General features: G+C 28.8%; 2 protein-coding genes across 3 annotated transcripts; one reads left to right on the plus strand and one right to left on the minus strand.

Moving 5' to 3' along the window:
• The first annotated feature begins 8,050 nt into the window (after nt 1-8,050).
• On the plus strand, nt 8,051-9,285 carry LOC105630978 (nodulin-26). The gene is made up of 5 exons (XM_012212976.3): nt 8,051-8,179; nt 8,289-8,507; nt 8,602-8,808; nt 8,907-8,968; nt 9,069-9,285. Exons 1-5 carry the CDS (start codon nt 8,051-8,053, stop codon nt 9,283-9,285), a joined length of 834 nt encoding a protein of 277 aa, XP_012068366.1.
• Nucleotides 9,286-9,639: 354 nt separating this feature from the next.
• CRY1 (cryptochrome 1) lies at nt 9,640-14,154 on the minus strand. Of its 2 annotated transcripts, XM_012212485.4 has the most exons (5): nt 13,519-14,153; nt 12,729-12,947; nt 11,805-12,511; nt 10,339-11,141; nt 9,640-10,007 (listed from the first exon to the last, which is right to left on the minus strand). In XM_012212485.4, exons 1-5 carry the CDS (start codon nt 13,826-13,828, stop codon nt 10,004-10,006), a joined length of 2,043 nt encoding a protein of 680 aa, XP_012067875.1. In that variant the 5' UTR covers nt 13,829-14,153; the 3' UTR covers nt 9,640-10,003. The 2 variants fall into 2 exon arrangements, with proteins under 2 accessions (XP_012067875.1, XP_012067876.1); XM_012212486.4 differs by having other exon boundaries at nt 9,640-11,141; nt 13,519-14,154.
• Nucleotides 14,155-14,890: the final 736 nt, after the last annotated feature.

Raw genomic sequence — 14,890 nt, forward strand, 5'->3', positions numbered from 1 at the left:
CCCTTTATATAAAAGTAAAAATATAAATTCGATCCTTGAAAAATGTATTTTGTTTTCTAAAGTTCAAATAAGATTATATTATTAAAAATATTTTATTTTAATATCACAGTGTACTGATTATAGTGATAGGTTTGCGAACCAATAAAAAATAATTTACATATATAATCTACAAATTAGACAAACTCTTAAACCATATTCATAAAATTTGCATTTTCAACAGAAAACCATATTAAAAAAAAAATCACATTTTTTATAATTACATTGTTACTAAAATAAAATTCTAAAAAAAAACATTAAAATAAAAATGAAAATTGTATCTACAAGCTATAATTTCATTATCATGAAATTTATTATCAATGTACGGAAAATTTTTTAATTAGCAGATGATAATTGATATAACTATTTCATTAACTACATTTTGATAGCTAGTTTGTATTTATATTATATTTGAATTTCATTAACTTCATAAAAAATTAGTAATAATTTTTTAAATTAATATTTTATAATTATTTAAATATAATTAAATATTATTTTTAATTTTTAATTAATATTTTTATTTGTATAATATATTAAAATAAAAATAATATATTCACCTTCAAATTTTTTAAAAAATCTATATGGTAACAATTATTAACTTAATAGTCATTTTATAGTTTAATAGTAACAACTATCAAAATTTTACTAAACGCCAACATTCATAAGCTAATTGCTACCAGCCATCAATTAATAACTATTGGCTATGAGCTGTAATGAACCGTTGAATCAAACATACCCTAACTAGTATTTAAGAACGTGCACTATGTATTGCTTCTCATTATGAGTACTCGATATTAATTTGTAATTTTTTATTATTTACTAAAAATGATGTTCATTGGTATTTTAATTGCATTAAAAAATAATTAAACATAATAATTAATAAAATTTATAAAAACCATTGATAAAAATATTTACTACAATCTTCCATATTGTATGTTCTTATATACAAAATTTAATGAAAGATATTCATAAATTAAAAAATTGAAAAAAAATATTCATAATAGTTTATAAATTTAGTTAGTTATATTTATAAATAAAAAAAATTAGTTAGTGGAAACCTGTTAATTAGGTACTATATTAAAATTTTCACTTTATTAGATTATATAATTATTTTGTATACTATTAAACATTTCTTATTTTATTTTCATAATTTTTATTCTATTTTTTGACAATAGAATTAAATTCAAGAAAAATTAATATAATTAATCAAATCAAATTACATTTATTTTTTTAAGAATCATTAAATTACCTTTATTAAGATCCTTAATGGGCTTATAATTATAACTTCTAGTTACAATATGTTAAAACTCTAACAAAAGGAAAATATATTATTAACAAATTAATATTATAGTATTATTAAGTTTAATAAATAAATTGAAAATAGAATATTTTAGAAAAAATAGAAAATCTATAATATAATATTGTTTTTTTAAAAAAGCTAATTAATGTTAACATTTTGAGTTTAGTATTACTGTGAAAGCAAAATAGATATTTAAATTAATATCAACAAAACGAAAACGTAAAACGTAACTGCCATTGAGTTCATTAGTTTAATATTAATGTGAAAATAAAATTTTAATATTAACAAAAATGAAACATATTATTATTGATATATGTCAATATCTTAGAATTTTAAGATTTTATCGGTGAGTTTAGCAATTTATTCATAATTTTTAAAAGAAAAATTTCTAATTCCTTAATTTACTATTAAAATTTCTAATTGAATTAATATTCTTTATTAAATTAATCGTTGTCATTTTTAAATATTTTATTTTTTTATTGCCATATTAATTAGCTAAAAATTTAAATTCAAATAGAAAATCAATATAACTAATCAAATAAAATTTTTAAATTTTTTATTTAATAAATTAAAATTTTAAAAAATATTTTTATCAATATATAAATTTAGTAGAATTATTTTTATCAATTCTATGTTTCCCCTCATTCTCATTTTCGTTGATTTTTTACATGCTGCAAGTAAATAATATAATTTATATATATATATATAATAATAATAATATTATGAACAGTTTCTATTATTAAAAACTTAAAAGCATTCTCGAAATAAAAAAAGAACAGTTTATGAAATACTAAAATAAAAAATTAATGATTAAATAAGAAAATAACATATTTATAATAATACTGATATTTTATTATAATTTGACAACCAAATTTTCACAAAAATAAAATTATTTATCAACTAATTTATTTTTTATAATAATTTAATTTTAATTGAAATATGAGAAATTAATATTAGCTATTATAATAACTAATATATTAGTGATTATTTTAGAGCACCATTTATAATTTTAATTTTTTTCTTTTCTCTTTTATTTTTTGCTAAAGTGTATGAACACATTAATTTTATATTTTTTATAAAAAGAAAATCTTTGGATGTATCCATGATTTACTAGTATAATGTGTTATATCATAATTTTACATTTTATATATATTTCTAGTGAGTTTTATTTTCTATTTTATATCAAACAATAAACCTTACAATATATTCCTTAATAAATACTAATATAATTTGTTATATAATGTATTTATATTATATATATATTTCTACTGAGTTTCATTTTTTATTTTATGTTAAATGATAGTAATATGTTCCTTAATAAATAACAATAAATTATATTTACTTTTTATAGAGTAAATTACTTGTAGAAAATAATTATAACCAATCAAAGATTTATTAAAAATAATAATTAAAAATATATCACGTACTTACCCTATTTAACATCTACATTCTTATCACATTTAATACATACTTTATTTAATATATAATATAATTTTTTAATTTATCCGATATAATTTAGAGTTAAATTAAAAATTAATATATCAATCAAACTTAAATTATTTTTATTTTTTTTCAACTAATAAAATTAAAGTCCTTAAAGATATTATATTCTTACTATATTTAATATACACCTTATATAATATATTTTTTTACTGATTATATAGTATATAATATAATTTATTATTTATTAGATTTAAATAGAAAATTAATATGTCCAATAAAAAAAAAAGATTTTGCAACCGATCAAATTAAAATATTTAATGATATTTTTGTCGATCCATAAATTTAGTAGAAACAATTTTGGCAATCCTAATATTCCCCATCTATTTCCACTTGAATATTATATAGATTATAAATTATAGATAAATTATAATTGTTGTTAGGATATATTAAAAAAAAGGTGATAAAACTTTATTATTCAAAAATATTAATTAATGTTTTTTGGGAGAAAATTTACTGTTTAGTTTTTAGTTATATAGAAATTATTAAAATTATATTGGATAATATATATTAATACGTCATGTATGCTTTTGTTGACCATGACCAAGCAAACTATGATTGACCAAGTATTTGCTTTAAATAGGAAGGAGACATGAGGCGTGGGGGCAAACTCTTATTATGCAAATTCGGGTTCTGACTTCATTATTTAGGTTGAATAAATTGTTTTTTATTCATTATGAAATTAATCATCAAATTCACCTTTAATGAATTAATTTATTCATTAATATTAGTTATCAAACTTTTCATTAATTAATTTCAAATCAATAAATTTTCTTTTTAAAAATTATGAAATCAATTATATTTAAATCTTTAAATTGATGATAATATCGAAATTGTACATCAATTATTTAAATCTTTAAATAATCCCACTATTCCATAAAATATATATTATTTGGTTTTTACGTATATTAAGAAAATATAATTAATATGTTTAAAAAAAGCTTAGTTGTTTTTCTTAATATATATTCTTATAATTTTTCTTAAATTAGGAATATAAAGATATTTTATTTAGTTATTTATTTTTTATTGGAAATATAATTTTTTAAAAAAAAATAAAAGTTGAAGAGTTTAATGTCTATAAATTAAAGTTGAAAAACTTAAGAAATGAGCAAAAACTCGATAAATTTGGAGATTTATTTAAAAATACAGTTTGATATTATTTTTACCTATTCCTTTTTTATATAAGGGAAGTGTATATTTTCTTTATTAACTTAAAACAAATTTTATACTTATGAGATTCCAACTCTAATATCTACGCTTATTAGGTTGATTAAAAAAATAATTTTCATTAAAAAACTTTAAATGCTCTATTTTTAGTTTTTTTTTTTCTTTCTTGGAAAGTAAACGCGGTATTATTGTTGAATAATTGAAATAATTCAAACATTATAAGTGAAAGTTTGTATGAACATTCAAGAAAATGAATTCCTAATTTCCTTTGTAATACATGATAGATTACATTTAAAATTAAGGACATAATTGCAATTTAACAAAAGATCAAATCATAATAAAGATCCATCAACAGTTATAGCTAAAAGACTGAGCGTTAAAAATCATGAGGACTTATTTTTAGCAACGCTCGGGTCAATAATTAATGCTCATATCTACCGCTCAGTAACCGATATCTCCGTTCTCCGTTCGGTCTACGAAAACTCCCCCTGCTTTCTCTGTAAAAACCACTTGATCTATTTGCTAAAAAACATCTTTTATTCTCTTTTTTTATTTTCTATAACCATCAATACATATATATGCCAAAAAACTGTAAATAAATCCACATGAAATAAGTTCATTTTCACATGGATTTTGTGCGATCAATCAAATTTTTTCTTAATCCAATTATAATTATATAACGTAAGAGTGCTATCTTTCATGCATAATTGGATTATGTATATGCATGGAAGGTAACAGACATGGCTTCATGAAGATAATATATCTATTTCGTACGTAATAACGTAAGAAATGTGACACTAATGGTGTTTGCCCCATTGAATAAACAAACGAAATTTCCTACTAACAAGCCAAACTTATGATTGCTTTTGCTTGTGACAACACGTCAAGCTAAATCTATTCATTGCTGTCATCTATTTCACTTTGAAAATTTGATTTGCTATGTTTTACGCTAATTAATCATTTCAATCTAAAGACAAGAATCTAAAATCAAGAAATTTCTGATTCAACAATGTCTTTTCTTAACCAGTTTTAATTCGCTGCACAAACTGACTTGGTCATTATTTAATTATATATATTTGATGTAGATCTTTTATCAACATTAATTCAATCATAAAAAATAATTATTAAAACCCTTATTATTATTATTATTATTATTATTATAAAATCACAAGGCGAGAACTAAATAGTGTAATTTTGAAAATCGATGTATTAGAACGTAAGGGTTATCTAGTAGAACTTTTTCCGTGATGGGTTACTCCAATAAATGGGAACAGTTAGTCTGCAATTGTTGGTTTTGGTTACGTAGTAACTAATAGAATAGTCTAACTGATGTAGTTGTAAGAATGAATCATTTAGTGGTACACATCATCTGACCCATTCATTACATTATCTTGATTTTGTGTATTTCGCTTTCAAAAGTTTCAAACTTTGTTGATTTCATATTACATTACATTTACATAATTCATGAAACCTTTTTCCTTTTCAATGTAAATTATGACCATTATCAAATATCAATATGGCATTTATTTTTTTATTGTATTTTCTCAAATCATTTATCTTCCTTTTTTTCTTATTGGGCATATAAAAGGGTGTTGACTTATGCACATGAAGTGGTCCTCATTTTTCTGAATCGAATCCTATGCTTTTTCCATATTAAAAAAAAAAAAAAAAATTGCAATATTGATGATTATGTTTCTTTTCTATTTTTACTGTAAGGGATAATTAGGCTATAGGACACTATATATCAGGACACATTAGTCTCATTGAATTTGAATCCTATGCTTTTAGTAACTTTTTTTTATTACAGTGTTAAAATCATTAGATTGAGTTTTTAACTTATTCATATTAAAAGCATTTTTACAACTATGTCTTTAAACTACTTGCATATATTTTCTCCCCTCTTTACGGTCTTTTTTTTTTTTTTGCCTCCTTTTATCTTTTTTTGGATGGCCACGGGTGAAAATCCTTACGTTCGTCATCCCCTCTTGATGGGCTATCCATAAATCAAAGCACATCTAAAATAAGAACACTGGCCACGGTGGTAAAAAACTCATTCTTGTAAGATTTTATTCCCCATCAAACGGACTCGTGCTTGTGCATAATTAAACTCAGTCATAATTACTCTTTTTTGTTGAGATCGGGTCATTAGAATGATCTTGGCTTTTCATGATTTCAACATTCCAATTCGGCCGGCATGCAATGTAATATTCATATTTCTATCGCATTAATAATGCTACGCGTGGAGGCTGTAATTCTGATAGCCCATTCTTGTTTGAATCCTTTTGTTTTTATTTTTGGATTTTTTTTTTCTTTTGAATATTGGAAGGAGATGGATTTTGTATTTATTATTTGGTTATATACACCTTTCATCATTAAAATATGTTTAAATGTGTGATTTTTTGAATTAATAATTAAAAAAAAATGACAAATTAACAATTGTCATACTTTGGTTACTATGAGAAAAGGAATGATGAATCTATGATGACCTCTCGTAATACTGGAAGGGCTTGATTATAGACGGAAGGACCACTATGTTGACGGAACTAAAATTCAGAGACTTTTAAATTGGTTTTTAAAAATTGAAGTTTCTGAAGTATTAATTAGATTAAAATTTAGGTGACCCATTATTATTTTCCCTTTTATTAATATTTCCAACGAAGCCCGGATAATCAGGAGACCTTGCTCAAGTCAACATATTCTCGATAAGAATTTAGAGGATTACATATTAAAAAATTGCAAAGAAACCCTAATCACAACATTATTTAATTTTTAATTAAAATTCTTTGTATTATGATAATTATTCTTTTCATTTTGGGACGGCGAAAAAAACATGTATACAACAGGCAACGGCATAAGTTCCACCCAAACACAAGATTCTTTCAAAAGTACTTTTGTTGTTTTATAACTGAAATCAGCTGCTAAAAGCTTAGGACTTAGGATTATTCTCTCCCTTTTCTTTATTATTATCATTAGGAAGCACTACCATAAATTAATATTTTTTTAAACTTTAATAGTAATTATTATTATTAACAGGTCAAAATTTTAAAATTTGAAACAAACTGACTTCTTAATTTCTAGAGTTTTTAATTTAATTTAATCTATTCTATTGGATCAGTGTTTAGCTTGTAACGCAGCCATCATCATCCAGGTTGGCCTAAGCCGATGTTCCTGAGAAAATATAAATGTGTTGCTGTCCATTGTCTCGTTAACGTTGTTTACTGATACTGAAAGATTTCCTATGTCCTAAACAACACAGAACCTTCAAAGGAAAACTATTACGTTGTATTCCTCTCCTTATTGATAATATTTCTTCTACTGATTATTATTACACCATTAAGTTTATTTTTTCAGATTTTTTTTTGGAGTTATAAGTGGTTATTTGAATCCATAAAGTTTGAATAATAGAATTTAAATGTTTAATAAGTTTGCCAGATTCTTTTATTTGGTTTAAGAAAAATAATTTAAAGTTCGACAAGACTAATAAATTTCATCAGGAGTGAGATTTTTTCAATTAATGGTATAATTTAAATTACTTACTTTTATTCAGAAAATACCCTTCAATATATTTCTTTTCCAATCCATAGATTTGACAGATGCATAAATTTCACTTTCCATCAATTCAAACCAGACCGTCCGAAATCGCATAAGGTGTAAACGACATATAGAAGATGTCTGAAGGATTTTCGATGGTCATTCCATTTATTGGACTTTGTCCTAGTTCTAGTGTTGCCTTTGATTATGACTCTTCCTAAGCAACAAATATAATTCCAAAGTTTAAGAGCCCTTGGATACCACGAAATGATTCCACTTAATCATATACATGATCATCATAATTCAACCAATTCGGTTTCCACCACTTCACATTTCACTAAATTGATTCTTTCTTTCTATTAGATTCAAATATATACATCCATAACAAGCTTTAAAATAATACTAATATAAAGAAATTCTGCAGCAAATTTTCGTATCACCTGCTATTTCACACACTATCAAATCCAGTATAAGAACACTTGAGCTGTCCAGCTAGTGAGGTACACTGGTGCAACAATGGCTAGTCATTCTATCACTAGTACTGATATTTCCCCTAAACTTCAGCTACCTGTTAAAAGACCAGTTCTTCAAGTTCCAGAAGATAACCCAAATAGCACACCTTCGTCTTTTTTACTTTTTCAAAAGGTGCAGTGCATGAAATGAAATAATTGAAATTTTGATCTTTTTTTCGACAAAGTGAAGTTATTTTCTACTAATAATTGTTAAAAATGTGTTTGCTTTTTTGGTTTAGCAGATTCTTGCAGAGTTCTTGGGAACATATGTTCTTATATTTATAGGCTGTGGATCTGCTCTTACTAATGATATTCAGAAACTAACAATTCTGGGTATAGCAATTGTATGGGGTGTAGTTCTAATGGCATTAATTTATGCAGTTGGTCACATTTCTGGTGCACATTTTAATCCTGCTGTTAGCATTGCCTTGGCCGCGGTCCGGAAATTTTCTTGGAAACATGTGAGATGTCATAGTTGAAAATTACTTTTCATGCAAAACGAAAAACAGAATTCTTAAGTTCACATAGGACTTTTGTTGTCGTTGTTGTTTGCAGGTGCCTGTGTTTGTGTTGGCTCAGGTTCTGGGCTCAACACTTGCTATTCTGACCCTTAAAGTATTGTTCCATGACCAAGATGATATCCAAGCAACAATGACTCAGTATAAAAATTCAACTTCCCATCTTGAAGCTATTATATGGGAATTTATAATCACATTTATTTTGATGTTTAATATTTGTGCCGTTGCTACAGATCATAGAGCGGTATGATTTTCGCTTTATTTAATCAATATTATAAATAGTTCATGTCTTTGTTTTCAAAAAGGAACTCATTTTTCTACATGAATGAACAAAAAAACCAGAGCAAAGACTTTTCTGGAGTAGCAATTGGCGGTACTCTGTTGGTTAATGTCATGGTTGCTGGGTGGGTATATAAACTGTTGACTTGAAAAGTTACTAAAATTGTTAATAATCTTAGTTCGATTCAGTTATTTCTTAACTGGTTTGTTTAATAAATTCCGCAGGCCAATTACTGGAGCTTCAATGAATCCTGCAAGAAGCTTAGGACCTGCAATTGTCTCTGGTGTTTATAAGAACCTATGGGTATTTCTTCTGTCTCCTGTACTTGGAGCATTAGCTGCAACTATGGTATACAACATGCTTAGGGTACCTAAGCCTGATAATCCTGAAGAGAAGACTAAAAATATATTCAATCATCTTTATACACATGCTGATCCTTAAGACAGATATGCTTCTATAGATTAAAGCAAAGGGAAATTATTCCCAACTTGTACAAGAAAAGTTTTACTTCAATAAAAAAAGGAAAGATAGAGAAATTATACTGTATAAATTAAACATAATTATATTTTCTTCATTTTCTTTGCAATTTAAGATAATAATCCTCAGTTTCTTTCCTCCCTCATTTTTTTTTTTTTTTTGGCCAAATAATAGATAGTTAATTTCCACCCTCCATTTTGCCTCCAACTTTTCTATCCATTTTTTTTCCAACATCTCATTAGAATGCAAAAAATGTCAATTCCAACCTAAGCTGGTAGGGAAAAATAAACATATAAATGCCAGGAATAAGACAAAAGATGAATGAAAGCAAATTAATCTGCCTAATCATCAATTAAATAAGCACAAACCTGGGTTTATTTGAGAACTACAAATACCTATCGTCACTCTCACCCCTTGCTTATAAATACTATACAACAGAACTATCTATTATGGTATAAGTACAGAAAAAAGGATAGCAGATAGGCTGCATCAAATCTTTTTCAACTATCATACACGTTGAAGGTCATACCACCAGTCAGATTAGAATCTTGAGAAGAGCACAGGTGGGTAACAACATGCGTAAGACTTCGTTTTGTCAACCCATTGAAAAAATGAACATGTGCCAGCCACTGCATTCTCCACTTCCTAGCACCAAGTCTTGCCTTGCATGTATGTCTTTGTCTTACCTGTTGAGAAGAGAAAGATTTGAAGTCAGGAATAATCAATACTATTCATCCTACTAATTATCCTGACTCCACTCTGTACTTAATTATTTGCAGACTTGTTGGTGTAAGTTCTACAAGAGTGTAGCTGTAAGGTCTAATGTTGTGGAATTCTTGGGTCATATTTAATTTCTTCAGATCATGAACCTTCAACCACCAGGCAAAAGGAACTTGCAGACTGCTATACAACCAAATTGCCGTTCAAACTATGAACTGCAATCATGTAAGAGGTACTGGATATTTACTGGACATTTTCTTAGCCTTGTGAATCCTTTAGAATTCTTTTACTTCTTACCCAGTCTGAGAGAGCCGCCTCCAATTAATTATCTGGTGAGATTGTGGATGCCTCTCCAAATAAGAAGAACTTGCTCCGATTCCACTTTCATCCCCTACAAACTGCTCTGAGTTACTAGCAGATGGAGGAGACCAGACTGGAACTATACCTCCATCCCTTTCTCTCCTACTACTACTTGACGATTCTGCTGTTGAATCTTCAGTATTTCCAAAAGCTCCAACCACATTAAAATGCGGAAAACTGTTGTTGCTGCGGATAGTCTGCGTGGCTCCCGGGTTTAAATTGTCTCTTCTTTGTTCTTGATTGATATTTACATTTCTTGGAACCTCTGCTCTGCTATCTTCTGCTCCATTTCGAAGATCTGAAGAAGTTTCTTCTTCTTCAACTCTTAGCAAAGAAGTCGTCATGCTTGGGACCATCTGATCCTCATAATACCGAATTGTATGAGGGGGATTATTTCTTCCAGGTTCATGGTTCTCTTCCATTTGAGTGTCTTCAGGGAAGGCAATTGAGGCCAAATCAGATGAATCTCCAAGCCCTTCTTCAGTTCCATTTTCAATGGCAGCTCTGGAAGCAGCTTCATGCTGCCACATTTCCAAAAGTGCTTCTTGCAGTCTAACTTTAGCCGCATCTATCCCTACAATTGGAAGAGGGTAATTTGAACCAAGCTCAATTCCAGCAGCTTGGAGCACAGATTCAGGTGCATTCCATGGATGATGAATCCATTCAGTAGGTAGCCTGGAAAGTTCAGGAAGCCACCGTCGGACGTATTCTCCATTTGGGTCAAACTTGTAACCTTCGAACTGTAGAACAATAATAAATGCATGACATCTTACCAACAGGTAATTGTAAGAAACGTTGAATCAGGCAACATACATAAATATCATGAATGCATTGTCAGCTCGTGTAGATTTTGGTTATGCTTTAGAGATGAAAAGGCATCAAAAGAGAGAAGCAGTACCATAAGAAGAAGGAAAAGAAAAAAAAAAAAAAATCCTCTAGAAAGCTATTCAATGCACGTGATTATGCTCAAGAAAAACAGTCAGCAAAATGCAACTAGTGGAAGCAAGAATGTTCAAAGTACAAATTAAAGTGAGATACAAAAATCAATCAGAGTACATTTTAATATATGCTAGTTTGCTAGGATGAATTAGTTGGCATTGCAAGATAGCACAAAACCCTTATAAGCTTCCAATTATTGCCTTCTTTCATCAGTTATAGATAGAGAAGGAGAAGGCCTATTGTCATTATTGATAATTTATTTCAGAAGAGATATGCAGTATATGATGCAGAAGTCTTTGCCTGAAAATTGTTCAACTCGGTGCAAGGGGAAAAACATAATTAAATTACAAATGGTTATCATATCATCATTAACAATATAAGTATATGCATGTGCTGCTGTGTATGCACCACAAAGGCCAACACAGACAACCCACAAAAGAAATACTAAAATGTATTGTTCACACCTGTGGATTATCTATGCGATCAAACTCACGGCCATCAGGGAGAGTACCCGAAATGTACTGCCAACCAAGAGCATCACTCTCCAAATCTGCATCTAAAAGAGTATCCCAGAAATACTTCATTCCCCACCTCCACGGAAGCTGTAGAACCTTGACAAAAAAACTAGAAACTACAACTCGTATTCGATCATGCAACCAACCAGTGGCCCATAACTCTCTCATTCCTGCATCAACTAATGGATAACCAGTTCTACCTTGTCTCCAAGCCTTAAAATAGCCTCCATCCACAACCCAAGGAAAAAATTTAAGGTGCCCTAGGAGAGGCCTTTCATGACTGTAGGGATGGTTAAAACTCATGTACCTTGAATATTCTCGAAGACCAATTGACTTGAGAAACAGATTTACACTCTCTTCACCAGCTATGTTCCCTTCATTCGCCCACAGAACCTGCTTGATGCGGACAAGATGAAATACTTTTCTAACACTAACCTCCCCAAAATGCAAATGGGGAGAAAGAAAAGATGTTGTAGCACTGTCAGCCTTCCTACGGTTCTTAGAATACTCAAGTAATGGTCCATTGATGAATGTGGTCAAAGCCTTGTCAGCATTACTCCATCCAGGTGACCATGCTCGAGCAAGCAATGCGTTGCTTCCTTTCTCTGATTCATCTTCAAATATCAGTGCATCTGAAGGGCATTTAGACATGTCACCTGGAAAGTACAAAAATTTTCAGAAGAAAATTGGATATCAAAATAGTTCTTCAAAAATTCATAATTAAAAAATATGTTATAGAGCATTTCTGTAGCAATGTGATTCCTGCCCCTTCTAGTTTTGACATCTGTCAAGGTATTCACTTTGATTCACTCATAGCTACAAACACATTGGGAAATCCCCTCATGGGGAAAATGAATGCTTAAAAAGACAAACCTGAAATAATCCTCTTAGGAGGGAGAAGTGGAGCCTCTGGATCATAAGGCATGCTAAGGCATCTTTCCCAAAAGGCAGCAAAGGTAGTGAAAGGGCGTCCTTGAGCATCATTAACATCCCAAGGTTCATAAAGCAAATCTGCATTAAAGGATCTTACAGCTATCCCATGAGCAGTCAAAACCCCCTTTGCCCGGTGATCCCTAACCAGTGACAATGGATCTGAAAAACAGTAAAATTGCCAATGAAGGTTTTCTAATTCTTTTCCTAAACTATGTATAAGAAATTTCAAGAATTCACTGAAGAAAAACTTCCTTAGATTTTCCCTATTTTTATTACAAAACAAATTAATTCAAAGGAGAATAATTGGAAGCAATCACAAATTAATCTGAGGCACTGCTTGAACAAATTAATCTCATAATAGAAGCAATCACTGAATTATCAATCAGCCAATAAGCACACACTAATTGGATGTCAAGTGTCTCTAATCCATCAAAACAAACCAGTCCAATTATGTAGTTATTTAAGTATTTAAAAGACACAGTAAATGAATAGAAAACAGAAAAAGATAAAACATATTATCAAAATAAACAACTAAATCCAGAAAGAACAAAAAAAGATGGGAAGCTCAGAGGAAATGGATATTATATTATGAAGGTAAGTCCACATGATCCACAAATCCATGCAATAAATAACAATTAAATAGATATTGACCATATAGCATGCAGGAAGATAAATATAACAGACAAAAAAACACCATAAAGACACAGAAGAAGAAGATAAATAGACTAACCATACAAGTGATTGAAGAAGATCTGAGTAGCACCAGTAGATTTGACAACCTCAAGAAGAGTAGAAACACTATCAGTTGATCTTTTGGTAACAAGAGTAGTACCAAGGCTTCTCAAAGAAGAATCCAAATGAGCCAAACTTTGTTTAAGCCACCACCTTGAAACCCTACCAGGGTAATAATGACCTTCTTCTTCAGGTGCCCATATAAAAACAGCAACTACAGCACCAGCTCTAACACCAGCTGCTAGTGCTGGGTTATCTTCTACCCTCAGATCTCTTCTGAACCAGACTATGCTACACCCACTTGACATCTCTCCAAAAATATACACCAACCAAAAAAACCCCACTCTCTCTCTCTCTCTCTCTCTATTTCTATATCAGATATATACCATATCTGCCTTTCAGTCAGTCTTTCTGCAGAAGCTCACAAAGGAAATTTAATTAAAAATGTCACCTTTTCTACTTCTACTGATGCTATAATTTTATGAGGGAGAATTTATGCAATAAGCAAGAACAGTACAATTGGATTTTGGAGGGTAGGTATTGAATTTTGCAAAAAAATTTTTTCCAACCTTTTTACTATTATTATCTCCCTTATTATTTTTCTCTAAACTGTAATGGCCAATGGTTGACAATTCTTTTCCAACAAAATGAATTTGGTCCTTTTTTTTTAATATCTATTTTGCATTTTGCACCCAAAAAGACCCTGCCCTTTGGTGGGGGATTGAGAGATAATAGGATTGGTTAATGGGAGTGGGGACACAATAAAATTGATAGGCAATTTGCAACCACAACTTTTATCTTTCAAGATTTTTTTTTTATTGTTATTATTATTTTTCTCTTATCCAATGCATGAAAACAAAACACACCCACCTCTCCAGTTCCTTCTCTAATCCTCTCTCTCTCTTTGACAGGGTGGAAATTTTTCAAAATGAAAGATTGTTTCATTTTTTTTATAATGAAAGATACCATTATTGTCAAACTATTTCCTTCTTTTATTTAGAAAGGGCATGCTTGGGATCTAAATAACATTTCCTTCTTTATGTTTTTTATTATCATTTAACAGAGAATTTTAAATTAGAATTATACTCTAATTATTCTAGATTTAAAAACATTATACAATCAGTTAAAATTAAATTACGAGTTGAAAAACATACCTTACGAATCACTTGAAATTTTATGTTAAATTATAAAATCTTAGTCAATAAAAAATCTTGGCTTCTTGTTATTCTTTTTATCTGTTGTGTTAAATAAAAAGAGGTTTTATAAATATTTTGATAATTAGGGGATTAATATTTGAAGATATTATTATCTGGAGTGGACAATTTATTTATTTGAAGGGGACAGGAAGTGCATGGGCAGAGATAGGCTTT

Source organism: Jatropha curcas, chromosome 9 (assembly GCF_041381405.1).
Source record: "Jatropha curcas cultivar XTBG-Jc1 chromosome 9, XTBG_Jcur_1.0, whole genome shotgun sequence".
NCBI lineage: Eukaryota > Viridiplantae > Streptophyta > Magnoliopsida > Malpighiales > Euphorbiaceae > Jatropha > Jatropha curcas.